General features: G+C 41.9%; 3 protein-coding genes across 3 annotated transcripts in view; 1 reads left to right on the top strand and 2 right to left on the bottom strand.

The window, feature by feature from the left end:
- Positions 1–22,255, bottom strand: part of LOC120998324 (aspartic and glutamic acid-rich protein-like) — a 2,513,920-nt gene that overhangs the window by 1,753,654 nt on the left and 738,011 nt on the right. The window lies entirely within an intron of this gene.
- LOC120998330 (zinc finger protein OZF-like) overlaps positions 1–22,255 on the bottom strand; it is a 354,466-nt gene that overhangs the window by 247,784 nt on the left and 84,427 nt on the right. The gene's annotated exons all lie outside the window — the stretch shown is intronic.
- LOC120998346 (gastrula zinc finger protein XlCGF26.1-like) lies at positions 13–13,812 on the top strand. Its single transcript, XM_040429012.1, has 2 exons — positions 13–66; positions 12,109–13,812. Exons 1-2 carry the CDS (start codon positions 57–59, stop codon positions 13,503–13,505), a joined length of 1,407 nt encoding a protein of 468 aa, XP_040284946.1. The 5' UTR covers positions 13–56; the 3' UTR covers positions 13,506–13,812.

Below are 22,255 nucleotides of genomic sequence, written 5' to 3'. Positions count from 1 at the left end.
GGATGATGGGTGATCCCCCGTGTAAGAGTGAGGTGGAGGAGGACATTCCAGGAGATATGACCACAGGTATGGAATAATGAATGGAGGAAGTGGATTAAGAGGTTTCTTATAGTGGAGCTCCACCTTAGAGCTGCAGTAAAGGAGCACTCCGGGCAGTGACCCAGCTTTGAGTCTTTAAATAGCAGGCTAATGGTTTTATACTAGTAAAGGCACCGGAGACATGTAGTAATGGCTGTTATACCTCAGGTAGGTCTTATCAGATGACTTTTATTATGAATGGTCACATTTTTTATGTTATACCCACAAACTTAAAGGCTATGGACACCTTTGGGGACATATTAGCGTATTGTACTTATTTTGAGCTAAAAATCTTTTTTTCATTTGGTCTTTTAAAAATATGGAGTCCTTTTCTCTGTACAGAGCTGAGATTCTCTTCTAGCAGGATCTGAATTTTCTCTCTGCTCCGTCAGGCAGAGAGGTGACAGGCTCCTTATCTCTGACATTATAGACACTCATTATAGATCAGTTCTTATCTTACTGATAAGAATTTGGCTTAAATAAGTCTTTATGGCCTCTAAGGCCTGTATTATAAGAACAGATTATCTGACAGATTTTCTGACCATTCATTGGTCAGATGGCCTATTACACACACTTATCTTTTGTTATACACACTGTAAGGGATTGCTCTCTCAAGCAGGGCGGCGTTGACAGGTTCCTTTGCAGACAACAGGATTAAAGTCCAAATTGATACTTTATTTTATGACATTCCGACAATTTACATGAAAACCCAGTTATAATTCAGTATGAACGGTGAGGTTCCAGCACCACAAAAACATAAACCAAACAAAATAAACTCCTGCCTGTCTGGGCTCTAACTAATACAAATTAGTTTCTACCTCACTTATTGAGCGCAGGTCACACACAGGGAATCAGGCGTCTCTAGCCAGCAAGGCAGCCAGCTTCCTAGACTTTTTTTCCAGGCATAACTCTCCCCGACTAACCAGCTTGGGATGTGCTTTTATTTCTGGCTACACCTGGGGATCCCTCAAGCTAGGGGAAAATCTGCCCTTGAATGGGGGTGAACTGGTGAGGTCCCACTACCAAACCTACCTTCCCAGTCCAAATAAAATCCAGCCCTTGAACTTTTAACAAAACTGTCTCAGCAAACTACACTTTGCTGAAACCACTTTAGCTTTTCTGGATTTTACTTACCTCACCCAGTTGAGGAACCTGGGTGAGATATAAACCCCTTCCAGGACTTTTCCGTACACTTTACCACAATACCAACTATTGGTCTCATTGGACAGATATTGGTCAGATAAACTGTTGGTGTAATACAGGCTTTAGTCATTTAGAAATATGGATTATTAGATGACCAGCACAAGTACCAGTCACACAGCTGGAAAAACTGTTAACCCTTTGTGACAGAACGGCTCAATATTTTTACTTAAGACCTATTTAAAAAATTATTTTTAGCCCCAGATCAGTAAAATGCAATCATAAAAAAATGGTCCCCATACATAGTCTTTAAATGTATTTTTATTGGGGTTTTATGTGATCTCCCAACACAAAGTACAAGTCTGTGTGAGGTTTCTCTGCAGAAGCGTCTGTGAACAGCAATTTTCAAGTCTTGTCACAGATTTTCAATGGGATTTAGGTCTGGACTGTGATTGGGCCATTCTAAACCCTTCCATTGTAGCTCTGGCTGAATGTTTAGGGTTGTTGTCCTGCTGGAATGTGAACCTCTGCACCAGTCTGAAGTCTTCTGCAGCCTCTACCAGGTTTGCCCTGTATTCAGCTCCTTCCATCTTCTCGTCAACTCTGACCAGCTTTCCTGTCCCTGCTGAAAATAAGCACCCCCCCCCCCCCCCCACAGCATGATGCTGCCACCACCATGTTTTACGGTGGGTATGGAGAGTTCAGGGTGATGTGCAGTGGTAGTTTTCTGTCACACATAGCATTTTGCATTTATGCCAAAAGTTCCACTTTGGTCTCCTCTGACCAGAACACCTTCTTCCATGTGTTTGCTGTGTCCCCTACATGGATTGTGGCAAACTGCAAACAAGATTTCTTATGGCTTTCTTCTTGCCACTCTTCCATAAAGGGCAGATTGGTGGAGTACACAACTAATAGGTGTCCTGTAGACAGATTCTCCCACCTGAGCTGTGGATTTCTGCAGTGTGACCATGGTCCTCCTGGTTGCTTTTCTAATTAGTGCGCTCCTTGCCTCGGCTGTCAGTTAAGGTGGACGGTCATGTATTGCTAGATTCGCAGTTGTACCATACTCCTTTCATTTTCGGATAATGGATTGACCAGTGATCTGTGAGATGTTCAGAGCTTTGGATATTTTTCATAACCTAATCCTGCTTTACACTTCTTCACAACTTTATTCCTGACCTGTCTGTCGTGTTCCTGAGTTTTCATGATGTTGTTTGATCCCTGATGTTCTCTAACAAAGCTCTGAGGCCTTCACAGAAGAGCTGGAGTTATACTGGGAAGACATTCCACACAGGTGGACTCTATTACTAATTAGGTGACTTCTAAAGGCAATTGGTCACACTGGATTTTATTTAGGGGAATTAGAGTACAGGGGGCTGAACACAAATGCACGCCACACTTTTCAGATTTTTATTTATTAAACATTTTGAAAACCATGTCTCATCTTCTTCTCGCTTCACACAGACTTGCGCTTTGTTGGTCGATCACCTAAAACCCCAATAAAATACATCTAAGTTTGTGAGTGTAACGTGAAAAAATGGGTATGAATACTTTTTATGGCACTGTATAAGATCTACATTCCGAATACTGCGCCTTCTTTATGAAAGAACCCAGCCAGCCTACATCGCTTCATGGAATGTTCACTACGCCTTGCCTCCAGGATGTATGAGGAGAGGGCTGAGCGAGCTGAAGTTTAAAGGGGAGTTATACCCTGTGGTTTATATACTTCATGGGTTACCTGGAATGCTTTTATTTTGTTGTAGAGCTAAGACCGAGGGGGGAGAGTGTTCCTCAAGAACCCTGCCCCCGCATGGCTTACACCATTGTATAAGCAACGAGTGGATAAGGTTATGGAGGAAGATTCTTCATCTCTCAGTGAGAACATTAGACGTGATTAGGATGGAAGTATCTACTTCTTTTAAAGCTTTTGAGAATCTTCCACATTATCTGGGAAGTTAGCATCTTCTATTACTGTATCCGACTAGACCTCCTCTGATGAGGAACTCCACTTCCTCTTCTGACTATGAACTATTCTTCAGAAGACAAGGGTGGACTGGGAACTTAAAGTGGCCCTAGAAAAAACAAAAACTAAAAATGGCCCCATGTTGTAGGCAGGTCTGAATTAACAGAAGACGGGGCAACAGAAGTAGACGGGATAAACCATACCATAGTGCAAAATATCATCCCAGCAGAACCAAATAACACAATGAAGCACAATATACTGCCCCAAAAGATGTCCCCCTGTGGTGGCCATCAATAGCTATCTGTCCTCCAGTCATCTATGGAGCAGGGGGCTTAGGAGGGGAGGTGCGGGCCATAGCAGATGAATTCAGGAGGCCATGTTCGGTCGCTGGCTGGGTACCTGAGTATCTGATTCTCACAGCATTAATTACTGTTGAGACCTCATTATGTACCCGGTCAGCAGCAGATAAAAAGCATAGTAAAGAAGGAAATTCAGAAAGAACTTCTGCAGTAAACAAGGATGTCTTTTTCCTGTTAGAAAGTTCTGAAAACTTATGGTTCCTTTTATATGATTATAAAGCTCAGGGAGATGAATCCATACCTGGCGTGTAAGGAAATTCAGGACGGAGTCCATCCAATCCACAATCAAGTATCGTTTCAAGGACTGTGTGAGGGGCACAATAGTTATGAAAGATGCTTAGTATCACGTGCCGATTCTTTATTTTCAATATCGTGCCCTAATATTCGGAGTCTGCCAAGCCCCCAAAGTGTTCGCGGGGAGATCCGTGTATTCCTTTGACTAGACCACCATAAAAAGGCATATTGGCGGTCAATGGGTTAAAGAGGTTTTCAAGTTTAATGTTTCCTCCGCTCCAGATAAATAGCATGGGATGCATTTAAGGCTTTTATTGGGGAGGGGGTTTGATTAAAGGGGTTCTCCAGGCTTTTACTATCAAAATCAGATCGGGGGGGTCCGACACCCGGGACCCTCGCTGATCAGCTGTATAAAGGGAAGGCGCGTGCACTGCGCACATGCCATCTCCCTTCCTGGTCACCGCTGCTGCTGTCTATGGCAAAGCTCTCCTGTGAGCGGCGTCACATCTTCTGTACTTTATTTCACACCATCAACACGGATCCATCTTCAATATCTTTCTTACGCGTTTCGATCATAACGTCTTAGTCACAGCCGGGGTTACACTAATAAATGCCATCTTTACATGCTGTCCAGTCTGAGACTCCCAGCATGCACCTCTCACTATGGGGGGAGCGCCGTCCCCTGTGGCTACCAAACCTTAGTGAAAACAGATGGAATTGGAAACCTGAGCATGGTGGGAGAGTCACTCCTGAAGTGTTAGTAGGTTATCGATGGTGGGATGTTATGTCCGTCAGTACGCCTCTCCTTCCTCTTCTTTTTCTGCCCCCTCCCCCCTTACCATTTAAACTTACTTTTTCAATTCCCACACATCTAAAACCATCTGTATTGTTCTTGTAATGTTGTATGAAATGTTTGGAGGCCGAGGAAGGGTTAACTGCACTTTTGCTGGTGACAAATGCTTCCGCGTCCTGTCTTTTAAAGGGCAGGTTGTGCAGCCACGTGCTGGACACTGCAAAAAGTTATTACACTAGGTATGTAGGGGAGCAGTGGATGTAGGACTAAAATTCTCTGTGGTGCAGAGAAGAAGGAGAAAGAAAGGGAAAGGAAAGAAAAGCGTAAAAAGAGACCAAAGTATGGCCCCAAAACAAAATAGGCGGTCAACAGATTTGTCATCATCTAAATCCGGACAGAGACCGGTAGAGTCTGCAAAAATTTAGCATGTTTTAAAATCTCCAAACATAAACGCTAGAGCCGAAGAAAAATACGATAAAGAACATCTCTGTATCCAGACCCAAAGAGATAATAGATTAATATCTTCGGAGTGGAGAGGGGGAAAGGGTGGATGAATTAAACGCTCCATTGGGGGGAGCCCTCCCCACTGAAGGAGATTTTATCAACGGTCAAAAAGAACGGAAAAGTGATACAGGATGTCGCACTGCAATTGGGGACAGTCCAGACAGACGTGGCCATAATAAAAGATGATCTAACAAAGATACGAGATAGTCATTGATATAGAAAGACCGTGAGCTCCTTAGAACATAAAGTAAAAGTATTAAAACCTGAAGTTGTTACTTTGAAAACGGACTATAATAATCTGAAAAAAAAAGTCGTGGACCTGGAAGATAGGTCGAGAAGATCTAAAGTGAGAATCCTCGGGCTTCCTGAGGGTGTAGAGGATAAAAATCCTGCTGGAATGGTACAATCCTTAATCCTTGAGAACTTTGGGAAGGAACATTTCTCGCCTTTGTTTCTAGTTGAGAGGGCCCATCGGATCCCCGGGGGCAAACAGATCCCTGGAAGGCAGCCAAGGGTTTTAATGGTAAAGATGCTTGCTTCCCAGGACAGAGATACGATCTTAAAGCGAGCACAGGAGTGTCCTCCTATCCTATACAATGGCAGCAAACTTTCATTCTTCCCGGACTTCTCGAAAGAGTTCCAAGACAAGAGGAGTACTTTTTTGGCTGTAAAAAAAAACGACTTCAGGGCAAGGACATCAAATACTCCTTCTTGTATCCAGCTAAACTGCGGATAATATTTAATGGAGCAGTTAATTTTTTTTGATACCCCAGCCCTGGCCACAGATTGGCTAAACCGGAATAACATTTAAATTTTGGTACACTCTTTTTTTGGTCCGTCTTGCGAAGGAGTGGGGGATGGAGAGGGGGAGGGATGGTCTTAGTAAAGAGGTTTGCTCTGTTTAGTAGTGGATCATGGGGTTTTGGGGGGTGGAATGGGGATCTGTGGGTCAGATATGATGCGTCTCATAGGATGGTTGAGCGAGAGGGATGGGGTCTATAGCGGATTGTTTTTGATTAGCTGATTATATGTATGTTACAATTTTAACTTGGTATGTAAGAGGACTTGAAGACAAGTTAAAAAGGCTGTGTTTGATTTAGTCCAGAGACACCTACCTGCGGTTGTTTGTTTATTAGAAACTCATTTTTCGGATGTAGGCCGCAATGCGGATTACTAGGGGATGGGTCTCACAGGCATTTCACTCCACTTACACCAGTCACTCTAGGAGTGACGGTGTTTATACATAAAAGGATTGATTTTGTCTGTGAGGCATCCTCTATTGATACACATGGGAGATTTGTTATTCTGCATGGGAAATTTTTGGTAGATTATGTACTTTAGCTTTTATTTATATTCCTTCTCCATTCTCTCTTGATGTACGCAATCGTTAACTAATGTTTATGGAGAAGTGGCCTGATTGTCCTTCCCTAGTAAATGGGGATTTCAATTGTGTCATCAATCCCAAGACCGACCACATCATTATGGATGGAAACATTTATACTTACGTTTCTAACCAGGGGTCTCCATTGGCTCGTTTCTGTCAGGAGTCAGGCCTTGTAGATGTCTGGAGTGTCTTGGGACAGGGAAGAAGAGCTTATTCCTGTGTGACTAGATCTGGAAACTGTATGTGCAGGATCGATCTTGCATTGGTTGACGATACGTTTTTGAGATAGATCAAGCGGATGAGATATGAGGCCAGGTCACTTTCAGATCATTTCCTGGTATCTCTGGAACTTACTTTGTTGACTGGAAGGGGTAGTACCTCGTTTTAGATTAAATCCTCACTGGTTGTCCGTAATAGACAACCACGACTGGATAAAACAGGAGATGGTATTTTACTGGAAGGCTAACTATAAATCGGCTAAAATCCAATTCATATGGGACGCGTTTAAGGCCGTGGTAAGGGGGCTATTTGTTAGCAGTATTTCTGATTTAAGAAAGGGGTATGGGAAGAAGGAGAGAGCTTTAAAAGCAGTGGCTTTATATGGTATGGATCAATTCTCCAGGTAAAAAACTGAACTAAAATATGAGAGAGTTGCAAAAAGCAAGTCAGGAATACTCTGATTTTCTTCTGGACAAGGCTCAGCAAAGGCTCTTCTTCAGGGGAAGAAAACAATTTTGTGAATCAGTGCGTCCAGGAAAACACCTGGCCAAGGTGATATCCAATCAAGATCTCCCCCCCCCCCCCAAAAAAAAGAAATAGGCAGTATCCGTTTAATCGAGGGCACAATAACTGTAAATCAGGAAAAAATAAAAGGAGCTTTTATAAAACATTTCTCAGAATTATATAAAACTAGCAATAATATTACGGATGAAAAGATGGAGGCCTATCTGAACTCCATCAAGTTACCGGTTCTTACTGAAGTCCAGAGGAGCTCCCTTGATGCAGAATTTTCTTTACAGGAGTTGAAAGCCGCATTAAAGGCCTGTTCTGGAAATTCTTCCCCCAACTCCCCCGTATGAGTTCTATCGTAAATATGGAGGTTATATTCCCATATTTACTGACGGTAACTGTTAAGTCCCTGGAGGAGGGTATTCTACCTGAGTCAATGGGTGAGCCGGTAATTGTATTAATTTTAAAAAAGGGAAAGGACCCTCTAGATATTTAGTCCTACAGACCAATATCGCTTCTGAATACCGATGTCAAGCTCCTTGCATAGATGTTGGCTATCAGGCTCTGCAGAGTGAGTACCTCAATTATACATCCTGACCAGAAAGGGTTCATTCCCAATAAAGGTATTCATCACAACCTTCGTCTCTTTGCAAACATACAGTCCCCGGGGGGGGGATTCCCGCTCCATCTTGTCCTTGGATGCCTCCAAGGCGTTCGACAGGGTGGAGTGGAAATTTCTTTGGAAGGTGTTAAGATAGGATTTGGATTTGGACCTAGATTTATTAATATGGTTAAGCTTTTGTATAAGTCCCCTACTGCGAGACTGAATCTTAACGGTATTTTGTCTCCTATTTTTCTGCTGCCCAGAGGTACCCGCCAGGGTCTTCCCCTGTCACGACTACTGTTTGATATTTATATTGAGCCCCTAGCACTCAGTGTTAGGCAAGACACAATTATTGAGGGTTTTGGAGTATCAGGACCAGAGGATAGGATTTCCTTATATGCGGATGACATATTATTTTACATAAACCAAACCAATATTACTCTCCCGAGAGTTATTTATTTAGTTAACTCTTTTGGGGAAGTCTCTGGTCTAGATATTAATTGGTCAAAAACTACACTTATGTTATTGGATAACTTTGAGTATTAGAGTGATGGCTCACTTACAGTCTTAAAGGTAGTCGAGACAGTGGAATATCTTGGTATGATGATATCGCCTAGGATAGAGGATTATATTCAGCTAAATTTGATACCACTGATAAGTAAATTGAGATTGAAAATCACTATATGGCTGCGACTACCCTTAACTAGAGCTGATAGAGTATCTTTAATTAAGATGGTGATTTTGCCCCAACTTCTCTATATCCTCTGGAATTCCCCAGTGTGGATTGAGGATAAGTTCTTTAAACTTCTTGATTGGTTATGAATGACCTACTTTGGGGAAGAAAGCGAGTGAGGCTAAAATTGGAGCTTTTTATAAGCCCTTGGAACGGGGAGGATTGAATCTTCCCTATTTCAAGTGTTACTTTATAGCTGGCCAGCTATTGTTATATTGTCATTGGGAGAAAAGTGCTCTGTGTAAGACCTTGGTTAATCGATCTCCCTTTGTTAATATATTGACATTATTGGAATCGGGGTAAATTATTAAATAATTCACTTTTTTCTAAGGTTGTTTCACCAGGTCAGAGGGCCTGGGAAAACGACTGTCCGATGGGGATGGGGACACATATTCACTCATCTCAAATTAGTTTCGCACAACTTTAATCATGTAATGATCCAATTAAATATTATACACAGAGTCTATATCACGCCGATTTGGCTTAATAAATGTGGACTACGAGAATGGTCAGAGATATGGGGAGAATGGAAGTGGTAGGCTCCTTTCTTTGATCCGTCCCTTTTCCCCCTCGCTCTACATTTATTTATTTTTATTTTAACTTTATTACCTGATAAGGAGGATGAGACGCATCGCAGGATTGGGAGGTTAGAGTTTGGGTGATTGGGGTGATACGGGGAGAAAAGTATTATTTATGTTTTTGATTAATTATGTAATTGTTCTACTTAAAAAAAAAATAACAAAAATTCTCTGTGGTGCAAGATGTAAAAAGATGCCGCACTTCCAAAAACCTGCAAGCTTTGCAGATATTGTGTCCACACTTATGGGAACCATTCACACTAAGCCAAGTATCCACAGTTTTTTTTTATGTAAACAAACTGAGTGAACCGGAGCTGATAAAGCGTCTCATATCTAATGCTTTAAATCTACAATTTACTGCACATTTTCATTCTTTTTTAAATCAGTTTTTTGGATTTAAATATTTACAGTGGTCTTGTCTGAGGTGAAATACGTCCGTCCGCGTAGCGTAAACCTGTCTCGTGTCATCCAATACACCGTAAAAAAGCCGCCAGTATGAGTGAACTTTTATAGGGCAAAGAGAAACTGCTCCACTGAAGGTGGGACTGCAAGTACCAGACTAACTGAGCGAGGCTATCCCGGGTGGACTGTCCATCGGGCAGCGCAGAATTAACATGATCAGCGGTGATGGTAAATCCAAAGCACAGAGCGAGACGCAGTCAAATACCGTGAACAATTCCGGGAAATACAGAGGATATTTGATCATTTCTCCCCATTCTGAGACACGGCCACGTGCCGGATAAAACTGCCGCAGAAGGAGCGCAGATTGTGCCTAAGAAGGCCCCAACATTGGGACCGCAAAAAACTGCGGATACTTGGCTTAGTGTGAATGGTTCTCATAAGTGTGGACACAATATCTGCAAAACTTGCAGGTTTTTGGAAGTGGTGCATCTTTTTTAGGGCTCATGCACACGAACATGCCATGTTTTGCCGTCTGCAAATTGTGGATCCTCAAAACATGGATGCTGCCCATGTGCCATCTGCAATTTACGGATCAGACGGCCCATTATGGAAATGCCTATTCTTATCCTCAAAAAGGACAAGAATAGGACATGATCTATAATTTTAACGGGGCCACGGAATGGAGCAATGGATGCGGACAGCACACAGAGTGCGGCCTACTGTAGTGAATGGGTCCGCATCCGAGCATCACGTTCATGCGAATGCGCCCTAAGGCTACTTTCACTTCTGCGTTTTTTTTGGATCCGGCAGGGTTCAGCAAAATCACTTCCGTTAGGATAATACAACCATCTGCATCCGTAATGAATGGATCCGGTTCTATTATCTCTAAAATGACCAAGATGGCTCTAGCGCCAAAACCATTGTAAGTCAATGGGTGCCGGATTCGCTTTCTTTTGTGTCTGAGTAAACTGATCCGGCATGAAATACAATGTAAGTCAATAGTGCCGGATCCGTTTTCTCAGACACAATATCCCTTGACACTGCATGCAGCGTTTTTCTGTCCGGCATGGGAACGCAACAAATGGAACGGAATGTAATCTGGTGACTCCGTTCTGTTCAGTTTTGTCCCCATTGACAATGAAGGGACAGAACTGAAGTGTTTTCCTCCGGTATTGAGATCCTACGACATATCTCAATACCGGAAAAGAAAAACGCTGATGTGAAAGTAGCCTTAATCTTGCACCACAGGACACTACATTCCTAGTTCAATAACTTGCACTTAATGCAATGTCCAGTACGTGGGCTGCACAACCTGCCCTTTAAAGGGCTCATGCACATATTTTTGGTCCGCATTTGATCAGCATTTTTTGTGGGTCGGATGTGGACCCATTCACTTCAGTGGGGCTGTAAAAGATTCGGACAGCAAACCATGTGTGTCCACATCCATATGTCCGTTTTGTGGCCCTGCAAAAAATAGAACATGTCCTATTCTTATCCGGATTATGGACAAGGATAGGACTATTCTTTAGAGGGCAGGACCGTTGGTTCTGCGGAATGCATACGGCGGTATCCATGTTCTGCCAATTTGCTGACCGCAAAAACGCCAATGGTCGTGTGCATGAGCCCTAAAAGAGAGTACGCGGAAGCATTTGTCACCAGCAGATGCCTTCCTCGGCCTCCAAACATTTCATACAACATCACAAGAACAACAAAAATGGTTTAGAGGTATGGGAACTGAAAAAGTTAAACGATGGGGGGAGGGGGGGTACAGAAAAGAAGATGACTGAACGAGAGGCGTACTAAAAACTAGATATCCAGAAGGATGGGATGACTGATAACATCCCACTATTGCTAATAGTGATGAGCGAAGCGAACTGCGGATCCTAGAACCGAAGTCGCTTCCCTCAAAACTTCTAATTAATGCTGTATGGAGATCTGGCTCCTTACAGCATTAAAATGTACGGTCTCCAATGAGGCGAAGTCTCGCAAGAGTTCATGGAATAACTGCGGCATTTGAAGTGGAAAACGACTTTAAAACTTGGATCCGAACTCGGATTCAGATCCGAGGTAGCAGTCAGAACCATAGGAAAACTGTGTAATTGTACTAGACTCCAATGCATACATGCCCCCCAAAAAAGTGACGTACTTACTCCTGTCAGTTTCCTTGCGCAAATTCGCTCCATTGATTTAGACTAAATCTGCAAGCAGATCCCCGGTATGCAAACTGCAGAAACTCAGGAGACAGTCGAGAGTCAGCCTTAAATTTCTACAGCAGATACATAGCAAAGAAAGGGAAGGATGTATTCCTCACATTCCTGATAGATCCACTTCTGACTTTGGCACAAAAAATGTATTTTATATTGTATGTGTCCCTCCAGCCTAAGGCCAGATTCACATGAGGTTATTACGGACATATTATCCATCTGTATTGTGCACATGTGTCCCTACCACAGGTTCACCTGACATCAACCTACAGCATCATAGACACATGTGCACGTAACATAGATGGATATGTCTGTTACATGTGAATCCAGCCTCATTGGAATGTGATAAATTTATCAAATTGTTTTAACAAAAAATCATAAAATCTATTCTTAATTCTAACAGAAAATCCCTGTGAGAAGCCTGAAGGAAACATCATCATGTTGTCTCTAGATTATAAAGAAGATGAAGATATCATGCAGCGCTCTTCAGGAGAAAACTTCATTACCTGTAATGTACATCCAGGACTTCACAGTGCAGAGCCATCAAATAATTCCCCCAAGGATGAGGAACTTTCTAATGACCAATCACAGATTATTAACCCAAGTCCAAATCTATCATATAATCATCCTAAACATGAGGAATCTTCTCCTGACCAATCACAGATTATTACCCCAAATATAGGGCAGAAACGGGGTAAAAGGTTTAATTGTGAGGAATGTGGAAAACATTTCAGATATAAGTCAGAGCTTTCTGTACACAGAAATAGTCACACAGGAGAGAAGCCGTATTCATGTTCAGAATGTGGGAAATGCTTTCCATATAAATCATATCTTTTAAGACATGAGAGAATTCACACAGGAGAGAAGCCGTATTCATGTTCAGAATGTGAGAAATGTTTTAACAAGAAGTCAAGTCTTGATCGACACAAAAGAATTCACACAGGAGAGAAGCCTTATTCATGTTCAGAATGTGGAAAATGTTTCATAGAAAAACGAAGTCTTACTATACATCAACGAATTCATACAGGAGAAAAACCATTTTCATGTTCAGAATGTGGGAAATGTTTCATAGAAAAACGAAGTCTTACTATACATCAACGATTTCACACAGGAGAAACACCATTTTCATGTTCAGAATGTGGAAAATGCTTTAACATGAAATCAAACCTTGATCAACATAAGAGAATCCACACAGGAGAGAAGCCGTATTCATGTTCAGAATGTGGGAAATGTTTTAGAGATAAATCAGAGATTTTAAAACATGAGAGAATTCACACAGGAGTTAAGCCATATTCATGTTCAGAGTGTAGGAAATGTTTTACCAAGAAATCAAATCTTGATCGGCATAAAAGAATTCACACAGGAGAGAAGCCATATTCATGTTCAGAATGTGGGAAATGTGTTACCAAGAAATCAAGTCTTGAACAACATAAGAGAATTCACACAGGAGAGAAGCCATATTCATGTTCAGAATGTGGGAAATGCTTTGTCAGGAAATCAAATCTTAATCAACATAAGATAATTCACACAGGAGAGAAGCCATATTCATGTTCAGAGTGTGGTAAATGTTTTACAGATAAATCGTATCTGGTTGCACATCAGAGAATTCACACAGGAGAGAAGCCATATTCATGTTCAAATTGTGGGAAATGTTTCACAGAAAAAAAACGTCTTACTACACATCAGAGAAGTCACAAAGGAGAGAAACCATTTTCATGTTCAGAATGCGGGAAATGCTTTACCAAGAAATTAAGTCTTGATCAACATAAGAGAATTCACACAGGAGAGAAAACATGTTAATGTTTTGTGTAAGAATAATGTTTTACAAAGAAATTAACCACTTCCAGACGGAGCCAGATTGCACTTTCATGACAGCCTTTTTTTGTAAATCTGACTTGTCGCTTTATGTGATAACTTTGGAATTTTTTTACTTATCCAAACAATTCTGACACTTTTTTTGTGACACATTGTACTTCATCATAATGGTAAATTTGGGTTGATATATTTTGCCTTTATTTAAAAAAATAAAATGTATGACCACCAAATATAGAAAGGCACACATGAAGATGCAGAGAAAGCGAGAAATATTCCAAGCTCCAGTATTGCAGGCAAATCAGAAGGGGAGAGCGCCTTAGCTTGCTCTGAATCCCCAACTACAAACTAACCCCCCACCAAGCACAGAAATATGCAGACAAACATCTGTGTCATCTATCGGGGTAGGGGAGTAGTTTTAAGAATGATTTGAAGACCTGCAAAAACATTAAGACCTCTGTAGACCACACCTGCCTAGACAAGGGTTTCTATGGACCGCAGTCTACATGATGCACATTTAAATAACACAATTCATTAATGCAAACGATAATAAAATTTTTAGTTTCAACAATTTAAAAGATAATAAATGAGCGTTTTTGGTTCAATTGCTCAATTGTTACATACATGCACATGACACGACTGTCGGCCAACTTCCATCATAATGATTATCTACTCGTCTAAATGCACATTAAGTGTAGCGATCCCAAACCTAACACTTCCTGAGGGTTACAGGGGTCATCAGATTTGAAAACTCTCAGTGCATATTTAATACAAAGGAGTACAATAATCAGGCATATACACTGACGAGCAAAAGGGTAACAATGTTTTGAACTTTTGACTTTCAGGCTCCATATCTTACCATCCACTACAGCTTCGGACGTGAGACTACCATCATCTTATAGACCATTATCTTGGCTCCATTATCTTGGCTATCTCACACATAAATTGGACTTGCAGCTATTTAGCATATGATTAGTTCTGCAGATTCTTCTCATATATCTGCATTATTACTTTTTCTTCTTGTAGACTACAAATTACAAACTGTTCTCACATTCCCTAATAACTCATTGTGTTATTAGGTTGATTCCATTTCATGGTCAAGAGGCGGGCCTCCAGGCAAAATATTGGAGTCAACAAGTTGGCTCATCACAATGTCTATCAGTTCTGGTGCAACAAACACGACAGTGGAGGCGGCTTGTATTTCCTAATAATAGTGAGATCACAGACATCGTTGCAAGTATTGTGCGATGCACATTACACAAGCTTGGAATGGTGGCCCAAAAAAAGGTGAAGAAGCCTTCAATCTCATCATAAAGTGTTGGCTCAAGTTTGGAAAAAAGTACGAACAGTGGACAGTAGAAGATTGGAAACGGGTGATTTGGAGTCCTGAGAATAAAGTCAATAGACTGGGCTCTGATGGGTGCAAATGGGTCTGGAAGACACAAGGGAGAACAGGGCTAATGGATCGAGAAATTGAAGAAACTGTCAGGTTGGGTGAAGGAAGCCTGATGTTACGGGGTTGTTTCACAGCCAAAGGCGTTGAGTACTTGACCAGGATTGATGGTGGTCTCAGTGCTGTGCTATATGTGAGCATCCTACATGATGAGTTACTTTGTACACTCGAGTACTATGGGTATAAAAAGGATGGGAACATGTAGAAGAGACCTGGGAACAGATTTCGGTCGGGACCTGCTATAATCTGATTTAGAGCATGCCCAGAAGGATTTAGGCAGCGCTGAAAGCCAAAGGTGGATTTACAAAATACTAAAATAATAAAAATTTAAATTTTGGAATTTTAGGAGCAAAGCAGTAACAATGCAGTTACATGATAAGAATCTGCAGAACTAATAATATGCTAAATAGCTGCAAGTCTAATGTATGTATGTATAAGATAGCCAAGATGATTGTCTATAAAATGATGGGAGTCTCATGTCCGAAGCTGTAGTGGATCGTGAGATATGGAAACCAAAAGTCAAAACATTGTTAACTTTTTACTCTTCAGTGTATAGTGACATAGAAAATGTAAAAAAAAAACAAAGTTCATTAAAAAAATCTTAAATATGTGTTTAACATAAAATATTATTTAAATAGTAGGTCATTTTCTGACCTAAACCCATGGATGTGCACACTAGAATTTCATCACGTAGCCAGATCTCTGATAATCACCTTCGTTCTCTATACACTCGCTGGCTCCTCACAAGAGCTTCTAGTTCATCCATCCTGTTCCCGAGTGATCTCACATTCCCCATAACTGTTGACGGCACAAACAGCTTAAAGTGCCGCCCTCTTTTCCCAGCCTGGAAACCAGCATGGCAGCCACAAAAAGGTATCAGTATCTCTCTTGGTACTCAGAGCTGGCACTGTGACACCTGTTATATACTGTGTGTGTGTGTGTGTGTATATATATATATATATATATATATATACTGATCAAAAAACTAGAGGGAACACTTAAACAACACAATGTAACTCTAAGTCAATCACACTTGTCGACTCACAACCTGTCCAGTTAGTGGTGGAGTTATCAGCAGTTCTTCAAGCATTCCTGAGTCTGCACCACATAATCAGAGGTCATTATGTAAAGTATACTCTGACAATGCAACGATACTGAATTGAAAAAAATATTTGCACAGGGAGAGAAACATCTACCCTTCATCTCTGCAGTACACCTAAGAGGGGAAGAGAACTGCCTAGCAGACTATCTCAGCAGACAATTCCTCAGGGAAGGAGAGTGGTCCCTAAACAAACAAATCTTGCAGAGAAATGGGTTCTTCCAATCCTAGATCTTTTCACCTCCAAACAAAAAAGGAAAGTGAAAAATTTCTATTTGCCCCCAGGAAGGTCTGAATCATACAGATGCCCTCTCATTAACATGGCCCAAGGGCTTCCTTTATTCATTCCCTTAATTTTCTCAGATCCCAAGATGAAGATAAGCTCCGACTTCCTCCGTATATTAAAAAAATCTATTATACTTACAGACGAACACTTGTTTCAAAGCATATAAAATCACAAACTGCATGCACAGTACCGCCCCACCAAGGTTTCGCATACGCGCTTCTTCAGGAGCGAATATCTTCACTATGCAGTCAAGACCTTTAAAACACTACCCTAAAACCATCCCTCATTATCCAATTACATACAACCCACCACTAAAAATGTTACATATATAAAAATGTATAATAATAAATCACTCATCTATTATCATCATCCATAAGAACCACTAAACCTATATCATTTGAGTAATTTCCTCATTTGACCCTATTCCTTTCAGCCCGTAAAGTTTGTACACGGCGCAGATCTCCATTCACTAAAGGTATCTCGTCACGTGACCCATCATGTGATGAGGGGCAAATGACAAAATACACCCTATCAGCACTAATTATGGAGTGAACGGTGCGACTCACCCAGCACAATTCCAGCAGGGGGACAGATATCACAACAATGCATATAGGAATTTTAATAAAGACCCATACAAGCACAGAGTCAATTTAACGCATAGAATTCTAAACCCTGGGTTAGACCGTACTATCACCATGAGAACCGACAACTAGGTTACGTGAGAAATAATACCTATAGGAATTATGAGGGGAACTACCGTCATCGGGGGGAGGGTACACTAGGTACCAGAAGAGACCCCATTCTTACTACCGTAATGACAATACTAATAGGAGCCAATATATACAGAACTACCCACAGAATAATTGGAATGAGGAGTCCTTGCATCTGCATATACAAAAAGATAGGGTTCCGGAGACGCAAAATTTTTATCAAGAAATGAAGGGTGTTCAGAGAGACAACAAAATGGAGGAAAAGAGGGGAATGGAAAAGATAAACACCCCACAAAAAAGAATACACACAGAGGTAAGAGAGGAAGAGGAAAACAACAGCCCAAACCGCAAGAAAAGCAGAGGAAAATAAAGGGGATCTTTAATCTAAGTACGCATACTCTTTCAGAAGATGAGAAGCAGGTTCTAGGAAGCGGTCTTAAGTTCGCACCCACCCATAAACAAAATAAATTTGAGACATTCCTTAATATTCACAAATACATTAGAAAACTTAATATCACTAAATAATATATTAATAATCAGGCCCCAACGTTGAAAAACGTAGGTATTGGGAATGGGGTTATTCATAGTTGAGGGATAAATCCAAGTTCTTTCCTAAAAAAAAGGACAATGATTGTATAGAGAGCTTTAAAAGAGGGATGCTTAGGGAACTAGAGAAGTTAAATACCAAACAAAAATGAAAAGGAGGCATTAAAGACTCTCGAGGGTAACACTAAGATTGTAATAAAACCGGCCGATAAGGGAGGGGGGTAGATGTAATGGATGTTGAAAAATATGATAATGAGATGTGAAGACTCATTTCTGATGAGAGTACCTATAAAAAAGTGTCTAAGTGTTGATAGGGTGTACTTTGTCATGTGCCCCTCATCACATAATGGGCCACGTGACGAGATACTTTTAGTGAATGGAGATTCATGCTGTATACAAGGACTTTTGATTGTAAGGGGTGTGTCTAAGTGATGATAGGGTGTATTTTGTCATGTGCCCCTCATCACATGATGGGTCACGTGACGAGATACCTTTAGTGAATGGAGATCTGCGCCGTGTACAAACTTTACGGACTGAAAGGAATAGGGTCAAATGAGGAAATTACTCAAATGATATAGGTTTAGCGGTTCTTATGGATGATAATAGATGAGAGTGACCTATTTATTATTATACATTTTTAGTGGTGGGTTGTATGTAATTGGATAATGAGGGAATGGGTGGGTTTAGGTCTTGTTGTGTTTTAAAGGTCTTGACTGCATAGAGAAGGTATTCGCTCCTGAAGAAGCGCGTAAGCAAAAGCCGGGTGGGTCAGTACTGTACATGCAGTTTGTGATTTTTATATGCTTTGAAACAAGTGTTTGTCTGTAAGTATAATAAATTATTTTAATATACGGAGGAAGTCGGAGCTTCACTATGGTTGCAATCCCTTGATATCCAACAGGAAACTACTGTGGAGGAGAGACGCCAACTTGTGTAGCTTGATGGTCCTTTTTCCATGTCCGGAGGAAGGAATGGTTCTGTGCTGGAGCTAAGGAGGCTCGGTTACCAGTGAAATGCAGCGCGGTCCTTCGATAAGTACTTTGGTTCAATTAGTGGTTTTTTTTCCCCACATCACAGTAAGGACCTGTAGCGTGAAAACGCAGCCATGTACCTGAGTAGTTTTTATCTTAACTGCCTAGAGGTTGAATGGCTCTTATTGAAACAAAGAGGCCTTTCCGATGCTGCCATATCTACTTTACTTCATGGTAGGAAACAGATCACCTCCAGAACTTATGTACAGACACGGAACACCTTTCTGTCCTTTGCAAGTAACAGATGGGATCCACAGAAGCAATTAGATGTGGGTCTAGTGTTAGAATTTTTGCAGACAGGCTTCGATAAGGGTCCCTTAATGTTCAGATATCGTCTTTCAGTGCCTTTTTGGATCTTAAAATAGAGTTTCCTCTTGTTAGGAGATTCATAAAAGGCACAAGTAGAATTTGTCCCACCTACTTCGTTAAAGTTCCTCCTTGGGATTTAAACGTCGTTCTCTCTAGCCTCACTGCGCTGCCATTTGAACCCTTAACAGACATATCCCTTAGGTTATTAACATTAAAGACGACCTTTATTATAGCCATCACCACTGCTAGGCAAGTTGGGGAAATTCAGACTCTCTCTTGTAAAGCTCCCTACTTTACTGTGTTAGAAGATAGGTAGTGTTGATCTCATCTCGATGCTCGGCACATGGCGGTATTTGGCCGAATATCGCATGTGCTTGACAGCAATGCTCGAGTCTCCTCCCCGCACGTTTGTTGGCTGCTACGCAGCCAATAAACGTGCAGATAAGTACTGCCCTTCACTGTAATGCCGTAGCCATGTTGGTAACTGGAATTACAGTGATTGGCTGGCCGGAACGCGTCATTGGGTGCTATATAGCACCCGATGACACATGTTCGGCTCAGTGTTAGTCAGGGAGAGCTGTGCTGAGGAAGGGAAAGATAGTGTAGGGATTGAAAAAAAAATTCTGTAGAAAAACTTTTTAGAGACCCAAAAGTCCTTTTAAGGACTATTGCGTGTGACAGCAGCAATATATATATTTTAAGCGCAACCTGCTCTAAATTGCTATAACTTTACAGACACTAAAGTCCTTTTAAGGACTATTGTGTGTGGCAGCAGCAATATATATTTTTAGCGCAACTTGCGCTAAATTGCTAAAACTTTACAGACCAAAAAGTCCTTTTAAGGACTATTGTGTGTGGCAGCAATATCTATTTTTAGCGCATCCTAAAAATAGCATGCAATAGTTAGGCTGCTGCAGACACCGACATTATCTACGCTACATTTCCTGTGTAATGTATGCACATCCCAAAAATATTTGTGACATCCAGTGTACTTTTTCCGTATACGGTGTCCGCTGTGGACAGTGGCATTAGCTGTGCTACATCTCCTGTGTAACATTTCCACATCCAAAATACCTGTGGCATTCCCTGCAATTTTATATTAGACGCTGCTGACATCAACGACATTATCAGCAGTATTTCTCCTGTGTAACGTGTGCGCATCCCAAATACCTTTTTTTATTTTTTTGCGCATACACTTCCAACTCCTACGCTACTGTACGTGTGACATACTTTCAAGCATATATAACATTTAAAATGAAGAAGGCGAGCAGTAAGGGACAGGGAAGTGCCCGTGATGCTGATGGTGCACGCAGAGGCCGTGGCCCTGGGCGCCTTGAAACTGTGCCTGCTGCCAGAGCACATGAAAAACAATCATCCACGATATATAGCTTCATGTCCCAGTTTGCAGGACGGCGCAGGACAGTGCTCTCGAAGTCAGACCAGTGCGGTTGGATTGCAGCAGATAATGCTTCCAGTCGGTTAAGCACCACCCTGTCTTCCACCAAGTCCAGTCTCAGTAGCCAAGAGTCTGGTCAACACAATCCTCACCCTGATACTTCTTCCTCCCACCATGGAGAGTCTTGGCAAACAAGTGATCCCACACTCGGATATTCTGAGAAGCTCTTTTCAGCGCCATTCCTTCATTTGGGCCTCTCAACAAGCCCGCTTGAAGAGGGACATGAGATCTTGTGCCCTGATTCTCAAACTCTTGAGCATCCACAGTCACAAGAAGATGATGGTGGGGAACGGCAATTAGTGTTTCACGAGGTGGATGATGATGATGAGACATTGTTGCCAATAAGTCAACGGCAATTAGTGTCTCAAGAGGTCGAGGATGAGACACAGTTGTCAATAAGTCAGGAGGATGAGTAGAGTGAGGAAGTGGAATAGGAGGTGGTGGACGATGAAGTCACTGACCCAACCTGGGAAGGTGGCAAGCCGAGCAAGGACAGCAGTACAGATAGGGAGGGATCCGCAGCACCGCAACATGCTGGAAGAGGCAGTGGGGTGGCAAAAGGGAGAAGGCGGGCCACACCAAACAAGCCCGCAACTGTTCCCCGGAGCACACCCTTGCAGAAATCTCCCTTGCCAAGCGGTAGGTGTTCTGCAGTCTCGCGCTTTTTATGAGGAAAGTGCGGACGACAAAAGAGTTGTAATTTGCAACCTGTGCCATACAAAAATTAGCAGGGACGTGAACACTAGCAAACTCACCACCACCAGCATGATCCGCCACATGGCATCAAAGCACCCTAATAGGTGGGTCGAATGCTAGGGTCCACAATCTGTGTCTCTGAGTCACACCACTGCCTCCTCTTCCCCTGTGTTACGTGCTGGCCAATCCCCTGTCCAAGGTGCAGGCCCAGAAGCCTCTCGCCCTACACCTGGACCTTCGCAAGCACCATCAGCGACCACATCCACTTCCGTGTCCCAGCGCAGCGTACAAATGTTCTTACCCCAGGCATTTGAATGCAAGCGCAAATACCCAGCCACCCACCCACAGGCCATAGCACTAAATGCACAACTTTCCAAATTACTGGCCCTGGAAATGTTGCCATTTAGGCTTGTGGACACTGAGGCCTGCGGCAGCCTGATGTTGGATGGTTCTGACAAGGATGGGCTTTGGGGAAAAATTTATAAATATCCTTAAATTAATGTATAGATCCCCTACGGCAAAACAGAGTCTTAATGCTGACCACTAGTTTTGACTTAAATAGAGGTACGCGGCAGGACTGCCCATTATCCCCACTGTTATTTGATATTTACATTGAGCCCCTAGCTTTGGCCATTAGGCAGGATGATCAGGTTAAAGTATTTGGAACACTAGGAGCGCAAGACCGTATCTCTTTATATGCGAATGATGTTCTTTTTTTTATGGACCACACGGAAACAACTTTTCCCAGAACTATTCAAATGGTTAAATTATTTGGTGAGGTGTCCGGTCTTCTTATAAACTGGTCCAAGACCGGTTTGATGCCAATAGACCCGTTACCACAGAAGGAGGCTCTTGTGACTCAGTTGGACATCGTTGACACGTTTCAATACTTGGGCTTGATCATATCACACAGGGTTGAAAATTTTGTACAACTTAATCTGATCCCCCTAATAACGAAAACTAGAGCAAAAATAGGGATCTGGCTGAGACTTCCCCTATCCAGAGCTGATCGAGTTTCATTGGTTAAAATGGCGATACTACCACAATTTCTGTATGTGCTAAGGAATACACCTACCTGGATAGAAGACAAATATTTTAAACTCATGGAAAGAATAATTAATGATTTCGTGTGGGCAAGAAAACGAGTTTGAA

Source organism: Bufo bufo, chromosome 4, assembly GCF_905171765.1.
Source record: "Bufo bufo chromosome 4, aBufBuf1.1, whole genome shotgun sequence".
In the NCBI taxonomy this organism is placed as follows: Eukaryota; Metazoa; Chordata; class Amphibia; order Anura; family Bufonidae; genus Bufo; species Bufo bufo.
Note: the sequence above shows the minus strand (reverse complement) of the source record. Positions and strands in the feature narration are given on the sequence as shown.